We start from the raw sequence: 19,198 nt of genomic DNA on the forward strand, positions 1-19,198 counted from the left end.
GCCCTTGACTGGCACCACTCATGATTCATTCATGATTCATTCAGCTTATGCTTCTCCAGTGCCCACTCTGTGCCGGTCAGTAGGTGTTGGGGATATTGGGTGATGGGGACAGCACGGTCCCTTACTCCCAAGGGCTTGTGATTTAGTAGGGAGACAGTCAGGAGATCTGGGTTCCTGCCTGGCTCTGCCACAGATTCACCTGAGACTCCAGATGCCTTGGTTTCCATACCTGTCCAGAGAGGGAGGAATCAAAGAAGACAGTGGACACACAGGCAGCTGGCTGGTTATAAGCATGACACACTTCAGGGGGTCATGTAAAGGGAGGCCCCTTGCAGAGGTAAGCTGACAACAAGATAATGAGTACATAGGGACACTCTCCGGGGACTGCATTTGGAAGCGGTCCTCTTCATCAGGGTGGGAGCATCTAAGAGAGTGAGCCAGGGCACCATCCTCAAATGAAGGGCAAGACACGTCCTGGGATTCCACTGCCCATGCATCCAAAGCCCAACTGTCATATGTCTGACTGATTAAATAACTGAATAACTGCATTTTCTGAAGCAAAACCAACCAGGTGTTCTGAGGCCAAGCAGATGGGATTCTAGAGGAGTCCATGAATGCCAAGTAGTAGTACCCATCTCACAGGATTGGTGGAGGAGTTAAAGGAGTTAATACATGTATTTGCTGCAGGTATAGTCAGAATATGTGGAAGCAGTTACAGGGAATAGGGTTAGGGTGAGGCAAACTCCTAGTCATCCCTCAAAACCCTGCCCTGGTATCCTCTCCCCTGTGAACCTTCCCTGAGCAATGCAGTTTCAGCTTCTTCAGGATGCCACCCCTCCAACACTGCATGTACCACTCGATACAATAATTATCCATTCTTTTCTCTAAGCTTTGTACTTCCTGAACCCAGGGACTCTGCATCTCTCCTCAAGCAGTATTAGTTTCCCTGAACTGAACTGGCTAAAACCTAAATGAAGAATGGCTTTGATATATTGCAACTCATCGCAGTCTACTCCTATTTTTCATTCATTCATTCACTCACTCAACAGAGATCTTTGAGCTCCTCTTTATGTCTTTATTCAGTTTTTTCTATCTTAGGCAAATTCAATTGATTATAATTCTGCATTTAATTTGGAAAATGAGGGAAGGAAATGAATGGATTGTGACAGCGATATGTTAGGATGGTGAGATCAAGGGTGGGTTTTTTCCCCTGCATTTTCGACTCTTACCTAACATAGTTGTTATTTTACTTTTATAATGGAACAATTCATCCCATATAGGAATACTGTATTCGAGGCGCTATAATAAATGGAATTATAAGAAAGGATAAAGAAGTTAAAATGCAATTTCTGTTATAAGAAAGGATTTTTATTCCCCTGTAGAAAATAACTCTACCTGCCATGCTCCCCTAGTTTACTCAGAGCCGAAGTGTGAGACATTAGTGACACCAACATCTGAGAGGTCTCTCTGTGCCAAGGGCTCTCCTTCCCTTCCACAAACCTCAAGCTGAATGATTCAGGGACCTGTTGGGAACACTACATGACCCAGCATCACTGGCCTTCTGTAACCTGGGCATTTTCCAGTGTGTTCCATATTGTCAATATTTCTCAGCTTCCTGGACTTCTGCCATGAACTGGAAAATTGAGAGTCTGCACAGAAATCAACCAGAGCACTCCCTACTGAGGAAAAAAAAAAATCCCCCAGAATCTGAAAGTGAGGCAACATGGTTTAGCTAAATAAAACCTGACTCCACGATGACTCCTTTATTGGACCCACCATCCTGCTGGTGAGCCACTGCCTTGGACCCTGGACCAGGAAGTGGTGCATTTACTGAGGATGCACCACACGGAGTGATGTAACAGCAGAATCAAGTCACTCATAGGTCAGGATTCCCAGTCATAAATTAGCTAATTGTACACCCAGCTGGGAACACTCCCTTTGGAAACAAAAAAAAAGAGACTTTTATGCAAAAACGGCTCCCTGGATGCCATGGGTTGGGTATAAATACTTCCTAGCTGCGGTATAATCATAACTTGGCAGCGAGTTGAAGACTGAGGCTCTCTGGCCCCAGGGAATTCAGCATTGCTGGTTTAAAACCTCTCAGCCACCGTTAGTGAGGGAACTGGGCAGTTATAGACGGTTCCGAAGTTCTCAAGGTGACGGTCCCCCCAAGTTTGCTTGTCAGTACCCTGCAGAGGCAGCACAGCCAGCTGCAAGGTGAGTTGTCTTCATTTCTGGGGAAGCTGCTGTTTTGAGAGGGTTTTGCTTCTTCCTGTTTGGGAAGGCTCAGAAAACTGTGGGACTTTTCTGCCTACAGAGATAAATTGGTAGAAAATCTAAGAAACGCCAATATGAGGTTTGGCCATTTGAACAGGGCATCTTGTTCAGATTTTTTTTTTCTGCAAAATTTGCTGTAGTTGCTACATTTCAAGGCAAAACTTTTTGGAGAGTGGGGAGTAATCTACTGAGAATTCTATTTTTATATCGATGATACTGTCCAGTCCTTATAACATGCACCTTTTCCCTCCCAAATAAATTTTGTTAAGATAACTGTTATTAAGCCCCTTTTATGGAAGAAGAAATGCGTCTTTTAAATAACTTGACCCAGGTCATGTAACTAGTAAAGCTAGGATTTGAACCCAGATTTGGGAGGCCCTAAGATTCTTACATGGGCCACATCATCACCACACTGCCTCCCAACACAAAGCCTTTTTCCATGGAGGAGGCATGCTGGGGACAAGCCCAGACCAGTCCTGGGCCTCCACTTACATCTTCTTTTTTGGTCTTTTTTTTTTTTAAAAGGAGATGATCTCAAATATTGAGAATTAAGGGCATTTTTCCCCACAAATAATTATGCCTCCCCCATAATAAAAAAGGAGCAGATGACAGCATTGACAACAACTGCAAAATCTGAAAAGATTTAAGGCAGCTATGACTTGAATGCTTTCCCCAGTGACAGGTGCTGATTAGATCCTGCAGGGATAGGCAGAGGTGCCCATACGTCAATGATATCTGCAGGCTCCTCCCCGCCTTGCCTCGGGTCAGCAATGAAGTTTTCCCAGTCAGGTCCCATTCAGGAGGCTCACAGGGTTTGTACTTTGTCCTCATTAAGGTACGTGTTTTTCCTTTAGGTAGTTATGTGGCTCTGTAGAATTAAAGTCCATAGGATCCCCACATGCCACACCAAAATAGGAGCAGAGGTTTCAAAGCCCTGATGAAGTGGCTGCTCAAGACTTACATTAGCCTCTGTACTGATTCTGCAGTAAACTAACCACATTGAAAAGGCCCAGTTCTGTAAACTCTTCCTCAACCTCCCATCTCGGTCTCCTTCTCCTTCCTCAGCCCACAGAGAAGAACCTCTGAGTTTAAATCCAGAGAAGAGACGTGCTTTGCAAAACCGCAGAGATGGCCTGTCCCTGGCAGTTTCTATTCAAGGCCAAATCCTATAAGTTTGACTTGACTGAGGAAATAGACATCAACAACAATGTGGAGAAAGCCCGCCAGCCTCTCTCCAGGTAAGCCTTTCCCTGCTGCCACCTCCTGCTGGTCTCCTCTGGGTTTCCATTCCCTGCTCTGCCAACTCAGAATTCCTCTCTGCTCCTGGCTTCTCACCGGAGGTCTGTTCTCGCCGGATGCTTCTTGGATGTCCCTATTGGAATTGGATGCAGCCACTGTTTATTGGGCACCTCATTGCACCTGACACTATGTGAAGAAGGAAGGGCCATGGCACAGTCCTGTGGGGAGAATATAGGAAGGGGATATGGAATACCTGACTTGAGAATGGAAGGCAGTAGAGCCCAGTGGTTAGGACTGGGGTGGCATCCTGGCCAATGTCCCTTTTTTTTTTTTTTTAAAGATTTTTTTTTTTGATGTGGACCATTTTTTTTTTTAAGTCTTTATTGAATTTGTTTATTGCTTCTGTTTTACGTTTTGGTTTTTTTGGCCGTGAGGCATGTGGGATCTTAACTCCCCAACCAGGGATCAAACCTGCACACTGGACCATCAGGAGAGTCCCTCAACGTCCCCTCTGATTCACCAGTGCACATGCCTCACTGGTGGTTAGATATTCTGAATATCAACCTGGTGAAGGGTGCCAGGAAGTTAGAAAAACTGTACCCAAGCCCTGTGCTGGGCCTCACTCGTTGGCTCTGAGCTGTCTCTCACTGGCTCTGTGACCTAGGGCAGGTGAACCTCTCTGAGCCTCAGATGTTCTCATCTGCGGTCTGGGGAACCAATGCGACCCATCTTGTAGCATTTTGAGGATGAAATGAGTGGGCATGTAGAGCAATTAGCAGTGTGCCCATACAGAGCAGGTGCTCAATAAACGCAAGGTTTATTGTAACCAAACACTCACTTTGGGCCAGGGCCATCTAGGGCACTTCACAGGTTTTGCTGCTCAGCTGACCTTCACTGGGGCTCTGTGAAGTACAAGTTATTGTCTCATTTTACAGTTAAGGAAACAGAAGCTTTAAGTAAGAGTGGTGTGACTTCCCCCAAAGTCACCTGACTGGTAATTACAGAGTTGGAATATCTTCCACCCCCTTGCACTTTGTAGGAGAACCAAGCCTTCGGTAGAACCGAGAGAATTACTTGGCCAGCCTGCCAATCAGTGGACAGGCTTCCAGAGCTAGGAGAGCTCATGGCCTCGGTCTCGAGGTTGAGGCTTACTCCAGCGGAAAGACAAGTCCACCTGTGATAACACCACAAGAAGAATCAAACCAAAGTCCCAGGCCACACAGGGCAGCCACACAGCCTCCCAGCCCCACGGCCCCAGAGGAGCCTTTCCCCTGGACTACAGTGGGCAGGGCACCCCTTGCAGGCGGGCAGCTGGGCAACCCAGAAAAGCAGCGCACGTAAGCGCGTGGGCTTGGGGATAAGCAGGAGGCTTTACTACATAATAGCCCTGTGACCTTTGGCAAGTCCCCTGGCCTCGAGACTCAATTTCCTCATCTGTAAGAAGGGGATAGGAATACCTATTTCCTGGGGTTGTGGTAGGAGATTATATGAGTTTTCAGATGTAAACAACTGAGCCGCGTGCCTGGCAGGGAGTCAGTGCTCCGTAAATGGCATTTGTTGCAGTCATCAGTGTTGTTACTGCTATTGGCAACATCAAACAGAGCGGCCTCTAGGAGCTTCACAGGAGTGAGCGGCTCGGTGTGGACTTGGAAGTGTGGGTAGAATGTGGGGAGGTGAAGAGAAGTAGCGAAGACGTTCCAGGAAGGGGGCAGGGTGGGCAAAGTCTCAGAGACAGAAGCAAGCATGACTGTGCTGGGGCCTGGGGTGGGGCTTGGGTGCTGGGATAGGAGAGGCCAGGCCGGAGCACGGGGGCTTGAATGCAGAGCAGGGGATTTGGATTTTCTCTGCTTGGCCACGGGGAGCCATTGTAGATTCTTGAGCAAGATTGTCCAGGTATAGCGTGTGGGTTGAACTAGAGGAGAGAACGTTTGAAACCAGGCAGTCTGGGCTGTGGTGGCCATGGTGGCCAAGAGACCAAGAGATGAGAACGCAGGGTTGGATGGCCTCTAGATGCCCTCCCGGCACTGCAGACTCAAATGCTGCAGACTGACAGCAGTTTCATCACTCCTCCTGGGGTCTCTGGAGGGCCTGAACCCCAGGAATCTGCTTTGACTCTTCTTGGTCATCCCTTCCTTCTCTTCACCTCATGACTGCAGCCCCGGCCGACTGGCCTCCCCCAGCTGCGGCCCCCATGCTGGTTCTGACCTCTCTCACCCCAACTTGACTTCTAGCAGGTCATGCTCCTGCTCTAGAGTCTGCAGTGGCTCCCCATTGCCTGTCACCACACTGAGGCTTGACTGCAGGGTTCTGTATGATCACCCTTCTCAGACAGAAGGTCCATCCCACCTGCCCAGCCCAGCCTTCCTCTGTTTCCCAGTGCCTGTACATGGCCCATTCCTCCTTTGATTCATCCAGACCCAATCCATCCCCTATCTTTCAAGATCATCCTGAATCCCTCTCCTCCCTTAACCCTTACAGGGTGGCCTACAGCCTTCAGCCTTGAATTCTAGACCCTCTACTAGCACTGTCTTGTGTTTTGGGACCATTCAGGACACCTGAGCTGTAGGTTCACCTGAGGCAAACTAGCTGACTTACCCCAAATTTTTAAGCTGGGCTGGGCTGGCAGAAGTGCTCAAATCAGATATTCGAGGTGACTGAGAGAAAATATCACACATCAATTTATTTAACAGTCCTCCCAACAATCAGTGAGGAAGGAACTTTTGTTATCCTCCTACTGTAGCAATGAGGATGTTGAAGGCTAGAAAGTTTAAGTAATTTTTGAGATCTCACAGTTAGCAAATGACAGAGCCAGGAGTCAAACCCAGGCAGCCTGACTGATGACCACTACACTGGCTGCCCTGCTTTTAGTCCTAGGCATGTTCCAGCCCATTAACAATGATTTGCTGAGGGCCACTCCTCTGGCACTGTGCTGGGGGTCATGGGGCTGTCGGTGAAGCCCTTCTGTTTATCAATTAAGTAAATAATACATTGATTCACTTATTCATTGCATAAACAGCAGCTAAAAAGAACAGATAATGTTTATAAAGTTCTTATTACTGTGTCAGTAATGAGGCAGGAACTGTTATTAGCCTTATTTTACAAGGTTGAGTGACTTACTCGAGGTCGACATCTGGAAAGTGGTAGAGCTGAGGTTTGAACCAAGTCTAAACTCATAACCTCTCCACTCTGTGGACTCTCTCTGAGGGCCTGCTGTGTGCTGGGCTGAGAAAGGCACAGAGAAAAGAGACCCAGGTCCCGCTGTCAGGGAGGGAATGGGGAAACGATACCTTCCTCACTAGTTTGGGGAGGAATACACAGAAATCGGGATGTTAAAGAGCCTTATAAATTGGGGTGAGGGTGGGGTGGGACAGAGAGGTAGACAGGAGGTTACAGGAGAATTCGGGGGCACTGGGATCTATTCTGGGGATACTGGAGGGGGCCTGGCCTGGCTGTAGTGTGTGTAGGGGGGGGAGCGGGGGGGGAGAGGGCTTTAGCAAGGAGGTAGGCCCAGCTGGACTGCACCCACAGTGGGATGGGGGGGGAGGATGTTACTGGAAGAGGAAGCAGCAGCAAAAAGGGGATTTTATCCTGAAAGCAGAGGGAGCCAATTAATATGTTTTGATCTTGAAAAGTAGTTTTAAAATCCGTTCAGGTGTAATAAGACCAAGAACTTTATATGGGAGTAATGGTTCCATATTTTGTGTAAACAAATGATTAGGAAGTGAACATGGGGCATGTGTCTGTGTTTTAGAGACAAAGGCAAATGTTGGGAACAGCTAGGTGAAGGTAAATGGAATTTGGGACAAAGTCAAGCTGGGTTGCAGTTGGCTCAGAATAAATATGTACCCTCTTTCATTCCACGTTAATTTGGGTTTAGGATTAAATATGCTGGAGGATGTGCAGGAGGGCTCCTTGTACTCTGGGGTCAGGGCTGCTGCCCTGTCCCCGTCTGGACCCTGGGAGTTATCCTGCTTCCAGTGTAAGAAGCAATGTACAGATGGAGCAAGGTCAGTGGCCCTGTGCCTTCCAAGTAATAAGGACCAGGAGCCTGAAGGGACCTGAGGGGGCTCCTGGTCCAACTGCCCAGCCACCCGGTCTCCCACTGAAAGTCACCCCCCCCCCCCCAGCTGCGATCTTCTCTGGGGCTTCTTTCCTGGAATTGCACTGAACATGCAGGAAAGAAATAGCACTTCCTAGGGCATCCCTGTAAGGTGAGAGAGCTTGGGCTGTGGCCCTGGGGCTGCTGTGTGGTCTTAAGCAAGATCCTTGACTTCTCTGGACCTCTGTCTGGCTTCCTTCTCGGTCAAGTGGGGATAACAATATCGAAGTGCCTTCTTGACTGGATTTAGTAAGGGATAGATGAAACGACAGGAAAGCTTGCTTCGTAAACTATAAAGCACTGTACAGTGGGAGTTATTATTATGATCATTATTGTTTTTTCATGGGGAATAACAAACCCAAGGCCGGCCATACCTGCCCCTGGGTCTCAGCCCAGAGAAAGTCCAGTGGCATCCAGAAGGCAGACTTCCCTGCGGACGCCAGCTGGAGCGGAGGCGCGGGACGCGGCGGCCGCCTGCGGAGCGGACGCTCTGGCCCGGGTCCAGGCTCGGGGTGAAGCCGCTTCTCCGGCTCGCTCCGCCCCGGGGAGGGGGCTGCTTGGTCCGGCGGCGATAAAGGGGCCGCGCGGCAAGGCGCAGGGCGCCCTCCGAGCTGCGCCCACGCCGGGGCCATGCGCGAGGGGCTGGGCGCGGCGTGCGAGGCTGCCCGGCCCCGACTCTGCCGGCTCCTTCGCAGGATCCTCCGGCCGCAGCCAGCCTGCGGCCCCCGCCGAGCCAGGTACTGCGCCCGGCCGGGATCCGCCCTGGGAGGGAGGCGGGCGGCACCGCGCGGGGCCCCGGCTCGAACCCCGGCGCGCACTGCCCCTCTCTGAGCCTCGGGTTTCCGGGGAAAATATGAGGATTGGAATGTTCGCTCTGTAGGATTCCGATGAGGATTTATTTAAAGGGTTTTCCTGGTTTAGAACGCTTAAGGGGTTGCAACTCAGTAGCCACAAAGACCCAGAGAAGCCCCACAGGCACCCCTAAGAGGCGTCTGTACGGGCTGGAGTAGGAACTGTGGATGTTTCAGCACTTGGGAGCTTTCTGGATTTTTCAGCCCTGGGGCTGCAACACCCTTTAGGATAGGTAGGGTTAAGAGAGCAAAGAGGTTCTTGTTTTACAAATAAGATCCATTTTCCAGAGCGCCTCCCTGCCCCCGACCCTTGGTGTATGGAGAGGTGGGAGCATGTGCAGGAGCGGGAACAGCGGGGAATCAGTCCCCAGACGAGCCGCGGACTGCAGCGCTGACCTCAGCGTCCTCTCCCTCAAGCGCTTGTGGACAGTGCTGGGTCTGAGCAAGAGCCACGCTCCAGCTCTCCTTTTGATGGCAGGTCCTTAAGGGTCCCTGTTGCCGTGAAGGACCAAGCAGGACCAAGCACAACTGTGGGTTTAGCCAAATTGCACGTGTCTGGATGGATGATGCAATAATTTGGCAATAAGTATCCAGAACCTTAATATGCTCACCGGGCTTCTGGGCACCCTATCTTCCAGCAGCTAACCCAAAGAAATCACTAGGGAAGCGAGGACCGTGTGCATAGCTTTCTATTCATTTTTTTCAAATTTAAAAATATTTCCCAATTATGAAAGGAATTCACGGTCACTGAAAAAAAGTTGGAAAATGCAGACAAGGATAAAGAAAATTCAAATCATCTGTGATCTTATCAATTAATGCTAGTCACTGTTAATATCTGCTAGCATTTCCCCCAGGTGTTTTTCTATGCTTTTGTACACACACACACACACACACACACACACACACACACACGCACGGAGCCGGCATCAGACCACGTATACGGTTTGAGGCATTATTTATAATAGTGGAGAAACTGGACACAATCTAAATATCCAGCCCTAAGCGGTGGGGCCAGGCTCACTATGGTCCGTCTGTAGAGTGGATTTTTAGGTAGCTTTTTAATATCTGGGAGCAGTAGTTATGCTAAGTGAACAAAGACATTGTTTCTCAATCTAAAAGTTACTGTGGACTGGTAAACTTCTCAAATTCTCCAGTTCTATGGCCGGAAGTCAATGAGAGGAAACATGAATAGGAATGGTGGGGCTTGGGGGTGAGGGGTGATGGTAAAAGCTTGAGAAGGGCAGTAGAGCATTGCCTCCCTGAGGACCCCAGCCTCAAAGCATCTTCCCCTTTAGGCAGCCCCATGATGACTGCTCAGCCATGGCTTACCTGTTCTGAATGTCCAGATGACCCTATATTGGCTTTTTTCTGGTGGGGCACACCAGAGCAGACCAGTTGGGTGATGATGGCCAGTCCCATGGAGGGTGCTTTACAGGGCCACTGGATCACTTGATTCAGATAGAAGTTGCTTTCTGATACATAGTTACTTTCTCTTAAAGGGACACTATCTCTTTATAGTTATAAATCATATAATGCAACTATATAATGTATGTAGTTAATTATATAATGCGAATATAAATGGTCATTACTTTTTCCAATAACAAAAGCAACACACACTCATTTGTTATTTTCCGACATCACAGGTGTGTGTAAGGTGGAAAATGAGCGACCTTTGTAGTACTCTCTAACCGCCTTTCCCTTTGGATGTGTATACACCCCAGAAAATACTGCAAAGAACATGGGACACAAGAAGCTTTCTTACTGAGATGCCCCAGGAGGAGGCACGTGTGGGGTGTGACTCTTGGATGGATGCTCACGTGTCTTCCGTTCTCCGTAGCATTTACTGGGAGAGCGAACCTGAAATCCCAAACCAGAACCAATGGTTTCTGAATGACTTCAGACTCTTAGGGCTTCTTCTTCTTCAAAGGATAGGCTGGATTCGTTTAAATCTGTTGTTGTGAAGCAAATAGACCAATATATTTTTAAAAAGCGTTCTTCTCTTCCAGAAATACTGAGATATTTAGGCATGACGTGAAGTCTCAGACTTGCTTTAAAATGAGAGTGCGGGCTGGGAGAGTAACGTTGAAATAAAATTGACGGTGGGATGATAATTGTTCAATTGGGTTGAATCTGGGTGAAAGGCTCATGGGGGTTTATTACACTCTTCTCTCTAATTGTGTATGTTTAACATTTTCCATAATAAAAATTTAGAATAAATAGATAAACCAAGATAAATCAAGTGCTTTAAATAAAAAAGCGTTAAGTCCCAAAGAGGGAGTGGCTGGTGGACAGTACTGCTGGCCTGCGAGGACAGGGTTGAAGGAGCCATCCTCTGCCAGCTCAGCCCTATACCATGTTTGTACTCGGCTTTGGAAGGGGGCATCTTCGCAGAGCTTCTGTGGGTCACCCTTTGGGCCGTTCACTTTGGTTCGGCTCCCCTCGTGACTTTTTGGCTTTGTAGGGGGCAGGCAAGGGAAGAAGAGGAGGAGGGAGGGTGGTGATGGTGCAGAGACTGGATGGGCCAGCTGCCTCCCTCACCACGTTGACTGGAAACGCTGACGTTCACTCCCACCCTCTAGACCTCACCCCCCCTCCCTCAATGAGGGGCTGGCAGAGGGAACTCTGAGATCCCTCTCTGCCTTCAGATACTCTGTCTCATGATAGCTGTTTCCTTTTGCAGTCCAGTGACACAGGATGACCCCAAATGTCACAGCCTCGGCAAGCACCGGAATGAGTCTTCCCAGCCCCTCACGGGGACAGCAAAGGTCAGTGAGTCACTCGGGTGTGGGAAGCCCCTTCCCCGCTCTCCCAGGCACAGCAGCCTGGTGGAAGCTGGGGTCTGGGGCAGGGAGTAGAGATCCGGGGACACAGGTGGGGACGAGGAAGAGCTTTGGGAGAGCGGGATGAACCATGGTGATTGGGAGCGGTGGCCCCCCAGGTGCGCTGGCACCTGGGTGACTTGCCTGTGTGGGCTGGCAGGCCTGGGGGAGGGCAGACCACTCATGGAGCCAGAGTAAGATGCTCAGAAATAATCCCGAACTCAGCAGCTGAGCCTCGAGCCCCAGCCCCAGCCCCAGCCCCAGGCCCTAGCCCACTGGTTCCACCTTCCCTAAGTGCTTTGGCCCTTAGTGTTCCAGAGAGGTGGGCAGAGAACTGGCTTTCATATTCTTAAATGCCTTCATGGAAGGCAGTGATACGTTCTCCCTGTCCTGATTTCTGTTCTCAGGAGTAGTGGCTGTGACAGTAATCTCTGTCACTTCTAACCTTAGTCCCTCCTGTTGCGGTTCCCCCGAGGGAGCATTTGGCAGGCTCTTGGATGAGGAGAGAAGCCTGGCCAGTGGCCCAGGCACCTGGAGCTCTTAGCAGGCGCTGGCCCAGGTGGCCAGGCTGCCGGAAAGGGAGGAGGGACGTGGCCCGACACCGGGACCTGTGTACCCACCCACAGCTCCTCACCCACCCAGAGCCCAAGCAGGGCCTAGGGCCTGGGAGAGACCCATGGAGTCCTGGGGTTGGAGGCATTTGGAAATCCCTGTTTTTTTTGCTCCCTCTTAGCAGTCTCCAGAATCCCTGGTCAAGCCGGCTGCACCCCCATCAGCCTGCCCACGGCATGTGAGGATCAAAAACTGGGGCAGCGGGATGACTTTCCAAGACACACTTCACTACAAGGCCAAAAGGGTGAGAAGTCTGGGGCTTCTGGGAGAACCACTTTTGTCCCAAGTCAGCGAAGCCATCAAGGCCCTTAATGGATCAAACAGATGTCCCCTTGGGCAAACCAGACAGGCATCAGCTTGGGCAAAGGGTACTGGGAACAGAGACGCTTGTTTCTCACAAATTACAGTAGGAAGTATATGATGCTAACTCCCTGTTAACTCCCCAATGGATGATGGATAATCCAGAAGGTGAGATAAACAATTACAGGAACAAATTAATTCTTTCTCAGAGAGACAGATTTCAGCATTGTATCCGGGAGAATTTTCTAACAGAACTGTCCAAAGCTGGACTGAACTATCCAGTCCAGTCCCGTAGTGAGCTCCCTATCACTAGAAGGATTCAAGTGCTATTTGATAGGGAGGTTGGAAAGGGGTTCAAGCATCCAGTGAGTAGTTGGACTAAGTGTCCTTTAAAGCTCCTTATTATCTTCTAAGTTTCTTATTCTAACTTTAGAATGTATTCTGTGATTGTAAAGTGGGAAAGAATTGAAAATTTCAAGGCCATGAAAGCAGGGTCATTTCCCACACCTTCCAGAAATGACCACTGTTAACCTTTGGGTGTATTTTCTTTCAGTATTTTTTCTGTGCCATCCCCTGACTTTGGGATTTGCACCTTCTCAATTCATTTTGGCTGAACAGCAATAGTTTGTCCCCAGGAGTCATATCAGCCTCTTTAAATGAGAAGGTAGTTGAGATCTTCCCAGGGATCAAGCTGCTGACTTTGCTCTGGGTCTGGGGCTGGCTGGGGGGCAGGGCCAGAGACTGAGCCCAGGGTGGTGGGAGCAGCCCCAGCCCATAGCCACTGGGGTTCAGCCAGTAGAGGAGAGGAGATATGAGTCGGGGGAAGGCCTGGTAGACCCCAAGGAGGAGATGCCACAGAGGTGGAGAGGGGTGGCAGGGAGCTGGAGCAGCCAGAGTGGAAGGAGGTGGCCAGGGCAGCTGGCCCTGGAGGAGGATGGCCATCAACGCCTGCGCTGAGGGGCCAGGCAGCCAGCCTCACCGCCACCTCTCTCTTTCCAGGATCTCGCTTGCAAGTCCAGGTCTTGCCTGGGAGCCATCATGAACCCCAAAAGTTTGACCATAGGACCCAGGGACAAGCCTACCCTCCCAGACGAGCTTCTACCTCAAGCTATTGAATTTGTCAACCAGTATTACGGCTCCTTCAAAGAGTAAGTCTTGCTTCCTGCAGCATCGCTGCCTCCCCATCCCCTGAGCTCTCCTGTCTCCTGCCCTTTCCCTCGGACCCAAGACCCCTTTCCTTCCCAGGTTTGCAATGGACCGAGGGCTAAAACATAGTTTTTCAGGGAAAAGACCCTGGATAGGTTCTCAAAACCATAAGACAAAGAGGCATGGCAGTAATGGTTGAAAGTGCGGGTCGGGTAACTAAACGTTTGAGTTTGAATCCTGTTCCACCAGTAACTGGTCCTGTATCCTTGGGAAATCTATTTACCCTCTGTGTGCCTCAACTTCCTCACAGGTCAAAGCAGGGTCATGATAAAACCTGGCTCATAAGATTGTTGCGAGGATTAAATAAGTTTGGAACAGCGTCCTGGCCCAAAGTAATGAGTTGATATACAAAACCTTTTACTATGAAATGTTTGAGATAGAAAGAACCTCAGAGACCACCTAGCCAAGCCCTCTACCTCCAAGTGTGAGCCGGGAAGCCCAGCGACAGCTAGAGTTCAGTCCCAGCTAGAATTCAGGCCACCTGACTTGGAGAGATCTCTTTGCACTGTACTCTGTGGGGATCTATATTGCTGAGTTTCATAAAATACATGGCTATTAATTTAGGTCCTTTTATATCTTTAAAATAAAAATGCACAAAGGGATTGTAAGACAGAATGGCCAAGGGAATGGATTTGCTGTTTTATGGGCTGGGAGGGGAGTCTGGCTTTTATGGTGCAGCCCCACGTGGCACTGCACGAAGTGAGCCACAGAAGTAACCTGGGACACCCCCTCCCCATGGCAGAAAGAGTGGCTCCTGGTGATGCCACGTCCCCTCTGCTCTGACCTGCAGTGTCTGAGCTGGAAGGGGCCTTGAGTCTATGAAGGAGACCCTTAACTTCTGGGGCTGTGATCCTCTACCCTGGCTGCACAGTGGTCGCTGTTAAGGACTTTGCAAAATACTGGTGCCAGGGTCCCCTGGGTTGGGGGCATCAGCTTCTCGGGAAGTGTGGAGGGAGCGGATACCCATGTTCTTTAAAAGCTCCCAAGACAATTCTAATGTACGACGGGACTGAGAACCCTGTCAGGGGTTTGCTGCTCTGTGTGCTGTATAAATAGAACCTCTGCAGAAGTGCTTTGTCACTAGGAGGTCCAAGGTCCTTAGGCTTTCAACTCGGTTGTTGACTTACGAGCTTTTCAGGGTCCAGGAATTTTCTTGATGGGCTTCACTGGACCACTATATTGAAGCTGACATTTACTGAGCGCTAGGTATGTTCTGGGCTCTGCCTTATGTAAGGCTCACCATGACTCTATGGGACTGGTACCATTATTATCTTCCCCACACTGTACAGACAAGGAAACCAAAGCCTGTGGAGGAGATGTAACTTGCTCAAAGTCACACGTTCTGAAGTCCCAGAGCTGGGATTTGAGCCCAAGCAGTTTGGGGCAGAGCCCCTGCTTTAAACCTCAATGTTCTAGCATCCAGCTCTTTGACTTTGAAGGTTCTGACTCCCTGCTGGACCTGGGGGTTCCTGCTGCTGTTTGGAAGGCAACTGGGTGGGTGTTAGCCCCAGGAAGCTACGGGGCTGCTCTTGCTGGCTGTTCAAAACCCATTTACTTTTCACAGAGGGAAAAAGTTCCACTTTTCGCAGTCACAAATCCATGGCTTGGACCCCCCCAAGAGGTCCTGGGGGTGTGAGTGACAGATGGCAGCCCATCCCCACAATGACACTAGCAGCCAAAGGCACGGACAGCTGGGCCGGTTCCGTCTTTCGTGAGTGAAGGATTGTATAGTTAGAAATTGTAACTTGCTGAATGCTCTATCCAAAGCCAGTTCACCGATGCCAAAAGCCACTCCCTCTTTTCAGAACTAATAGGCATCATAACATTTTAGTGCCTCAGAAATGTGACTATTTGAAAACAGTGGTAAAATGTAAAACGCTAAAGGAATTGGGTGAGAACGTAAAATAATCTTTTCTTACATAGTCCCATGTTAACACTACCAAGTATGTTGGAAGCATCTGTGTTCTGGTGGTCGCTACTGTTTTCATGCTCAGATGCAGAGCAGGGAATGCTGCTAGAAGCTTTGTTTGGGGAAGGAGGGCTGCCGATGGTGGGGCAGCCTCAACCTCACCCAGCAGGTCTTTATGCCAGGAGTGTCCTTGAAGATAAATAGCACCGAGTGTTTTGTCTTTGAGCTTTCTTTCTTTAATCAGGGAAGAGTTGTCAAGACACTCTTCATCCACAGAAAGGCCATTTTGTCTTGAGTTGTCCACTCTCCTTAATCAGGAGTTCATTCCTTAAATAGTTTTGTTTGTTGCAAATTGAAATGTCTTTGGTGCTGATTGGAAATCTCAAGGTTGCTCTGTGTGTGTGTGTGTGTGTGTGTGTGTGTGTGTGTTTCAAAACCTTCCTGGCTGTGGGACATTTTTGAAGCCTGGGAGGGGAGAGGAGAAGCCAGTTTGGAAATCTCACATGGGACAGCTGGCCGAGCGGCGCGGGGGTTGAGAAAGCTCGCTGTAGAGAGCCTGTGACGTTGGACCACACCATGGAGGGCTCCTCCTTGAGCGGCCCTGGGGCCCCGCAGGCTGAGTCCTGAGAGCAGGTCCCCGTCTGGGCCTGACCAGGGAAGCGTGGGCAGGCCCTGCATATCTCTGGGCTTGCAATCCCTCCCACCCAGGGTGGAAGGTAGAAGGTTAAAAGCCTGAGCTTGGCATCAGGGAACCTGAGTCTGAGTCCTGAGTTTGTCCTTTACCACACTTCTGTTCCCGGGCCAGTACTTAACCTTCTGGATACACCGACTATAAAAAAAGACACAAAAATGCCTCCCTCACAGACTCAGAGGGACCCTGACTGTGGGTGGCTTCGCCCAGTACCTGGCTCACAATGACTATTCAGTACACAGGATCTGCTGTTGGGGGGACTGATTCATCTCTTAACCAAGGGAAGGTGGACGGGTGCTCCCCTGGCTGAGGGGCAAGATGGGGCTGCGGCTTGCTGGACGCTCCTCCAAGTGTCTGAGAAGCACTGCACTCCGTGCTGAGATGAATATGATTCGAGAAAAAGCTCCTGGAAACGACAAGGGTGCTGGTGGGACCAGGACCCGCTAGGTAACGTGCAGGAGCCAGTGTGAAAATAAAAACGTGGCTTCCTGTTCACAGATGATTAAGAATTCAAGACAGCAGAGCATTAAACCCAGCATGAAGGCCTTCTGAGCTCAGGGCCCCGGTCACATGCCCACGAAGCTGGCTCTGGAGGGGACGGTCTCCCTGAGCGACATCTTGCCCTCCTGGTGTCCTAGTTCAGTTCCTGCTTCTGTGGATTGAATCATCTCCATTTAAGGCCATCTCATTGTTGATCTTCCTGATGTCTTCCCGTCCCCCAGGGCAAAAATAGAGGAACATCTGGCCAGGGTGGAAGCGGTAACAAAGGAGATAGAAACAACAGGAACCTACCAGCTGACGGGAGATGAGCTCATCTTCGCCACCAAGCAGGCCTGGCGCAACGCCCCCCGCTGCATCGGGAGGATCCAGTGGTCCAGCCTGCAGGTGGACTCCCTTAGACAGAGCAAGAGAGGAAGCTGGGAGCCCAGCGGGCCCTGAGCAGTGGCTGCCAGCAGCCCGCCGAGCTGTGCCCGGGGCTCCCTGCGTCCTCTCTCCCTGGCCCTGAGCTTGAGATGGGGGCTCACGGCCACCCACCCCCACCGCCCCAGAGTCTAGAATCCGATCTCAGCACCAGGATTTCTAGCCGATCTCTCTCTCTTGCGTTGAATTTTGGAGACTAAACGCCAACGTGAAACCAAACGACCTTGCTCTCATTATTGCTGAGGCCCTGGTTGTTTGCCTCGACTGAATTCTTGGCTTTTAGAAAACATTTCCTTTATCCTAGCCTCCTAAGCTGTCTTTACGTTTTATTGCTGGATAATAGTGAAAGTACTTGGACAGATAAAGAGATAAGAAATGCCAACGGAACCAGCTCTGGCTGTAATAAAATGTTCTGGAGGCCGTGTGTAACATGTATAAAGCAACTAGGCTGTGGGAATCCTGACTCACGGTGCTTGAGAATCAGGTTTTCTTGGGGGTTGGGTTTTGATAGGGTCTTCCAAGTGAGGGTGCCTGGGCTCCCCTAGGAGGGCAGAGGAAGGATGAAGGGGCAGAGAGGAGGATGCCCTCCTCGGCGAGGCATTCGGGTCATGGGGTTTGGGGCCACTCCCTCAGTCCCCGTGACTTAGCTTTTAAGATCAGCTCCAAGGCCTCTGTCCTCACGGTCCTTGACAGGCATGGTGTGGGTGGGCTGTGTGCGTGCAGGTCTTCGACGCGCGGAGCTGTTCCACGGCCCAGGAGATGTTCGAGCACATCTGCAGACACCTGCGTTATGCCACCAACAGCGGCAACATCAGGTGGGTGTGCTTTTCCCCAGGCTACGAGGCTACGCTGGGGCCCGCCCTGCCCCCAAGTCTTAGCCAAGAGATGCAGATGAGTTTAGGGGAGGCATCTGGGCTCCAGGAGAGACCAGGGAGAAAGAAAGGAGAAAGATTCGGCTTCTTCAGGGAGCCCTCGCAGTGAGCCGGCCTCCGTGAGCTTAGTGCCTCGTCAGTGGCCCATTTCCTTGGTTTCTTTCTGACTTGTAGCCATTTGGAGGTGATGGGGGGATCCTTAAGAAGCAACTTCTCCACTCTTCGAGGTTAAGGCTCCCCACTTTGTAGAGGAGATGAGAAGTTGGTTTTGCAGCCAATGTGGTGATTTTCTTAGAGGTGGGGGAGCGGCTGCCCATCAGTGCCACCCCTGCCTTACCTTCCCCTTCCCCTAGCCAAGGAGGTCAAGGTCAACTCATTCGGTCATTCATTCATTTTTCTGTTCAGCAAACACTCAGTGCCCACCTGATGAGGACCCAACACAGGGCTAGGCATGGGGGTGGAAAGTGACTAGGACCCTAAGACGAGGCTCCAGCCCACTATGAACCTATGCCTTGCACTAGACAAGTGTCCAGCTAACTCAATGGCAAAGAGAACTATGGCGCAGCTAGGGAAAGGGTTGGAGCAGCTAACCGCGCCCGAGGGGTGGGGAGGGTTCCCTGGAGGGGGTGGTCCCTGGGCCGGTCTGGAAGGAAGGGTAGGAGCTGGAGGGAGAAGAAGGAAGGAGAGGGTATGTCAGGAAGTGGACGGGTTACACAGAGGCCAGCGAGAGCTTGGCATGTCTCAGAGCTGCAGGGGTTTGGTTCAGTTAGCTCGGGTGCAGAGGGCTGGGGAGTGGGAAGATAGGAGGGGGCAGGGGACCTGTTGGGGATGGCTGGGAGCGCCCACCGAAGCTGGGTGGTAAACAGCACTGTCTGTCTTCACCTTGGGGAAGGATGGCCATCACCGTGTTCCCCCAGCGGAGCGACGGGAAACATGACTTCCGGGTCTGGAACGCCCAGCTCATCCAGTACGCCGGCTACCAGATGCCTGATGGCACCATCAGAGGGGACCCTGCCAGCGTGGAGTTCACCCAGGTACTAGATCCGGCTTTGGTGGGTGAGAGTGGAGCCCAGAGGGTTCAAGGGACTTGGATCTCCAGACTCACTTGGCCTGTCTTGTTTTCAGCTGTGCATCGACCTGGGCTGGAAGCCCAAGTACGGCCGCTTCGATGTGGTGCCTCTGGTCCTGCAGGCTGATGGCCACGACCCTGAGCTCTTCGAAATCCCTCCCGACCTTGTGTTTGAGGTGCCCATGGAACATCCCAAGTAAGCAGGCTGTGGGGGATGGGGGTGTGAGTTCACATGCATGCCCCCTCCTTTCCTAAGTGAGACCTCAGTCCTCAGGACCCTCCCTGCACCTCCCCCAAAGCCCGGCCAGCAGCAGGTGATACCCGGAAGGGCCG

The 19,198-nt window shown here is 50.8% G+C and overlaps 1 protein-coding gene across 2 annotated transcripts in view; it reads left to right on the forward strand.

Annotated features, from left to right (window-relative positions):
• Positions 1-8,225: 8,225 nt before the first annotated feature.
• Positions 8,226-19,198, forward strand: part of NOS2 (nitric oxide synthase 2) — a 31,871-nt gene continuing 20,898 nt past the window's right edge. Inside the window, exons 1-8 of one of the 2 annotated variants that reach the window (XM_061175121.1) lie at positions 8,226-8,352; positions 11,147-11,231; positions 12,019-12,141; positions 13,197-13,345; positions 16,726-16,888; positions 17,648-17,739; positions 18,689-18,830; positions 18,922-19,061. In XM_061175121.1, the coding sequence (XP_061031104.1) occupies positions 8,246-8,352; positions 11,147-11,231; positions 12,019-12,141; positions 13,197-13,345; positions 16,726-16,888; positions 17,648-17,739; positions 18,689-18,830; positions 18,922-19,061 (1,001 nt within the window). In that variant the 5' untranslated portion in view covers positions 8,226-8,245. The remainder of the gene's footprint in view (positions 8,353-11,146; positions 11,232-12,018; positions 12,142-13,196; positions 13,346-16,725; positions 16,889-17,647; positions 17,740-18,688; positions 18,831-18,921; positions 19,062-19,198) is intronic. The other variant, XM_061175122.1, reaches the window with a different exon arrangement.

This window comes from Eubalaena glacialis, chromosome 19, assembly GCF_028564815.1.
Source record: "Eubalaena glacialis isolate mEubGla1 chromosome 19, mEubGla1.1.hap2.+ XY, whole genome shotgun sequence".
Lineage (NCBI taxonomy): Eukaryota > Metazoa > Chordata > Mammalia > Artiodactyla > Balaenidae > Eubalaena > Eubalaena glacialis.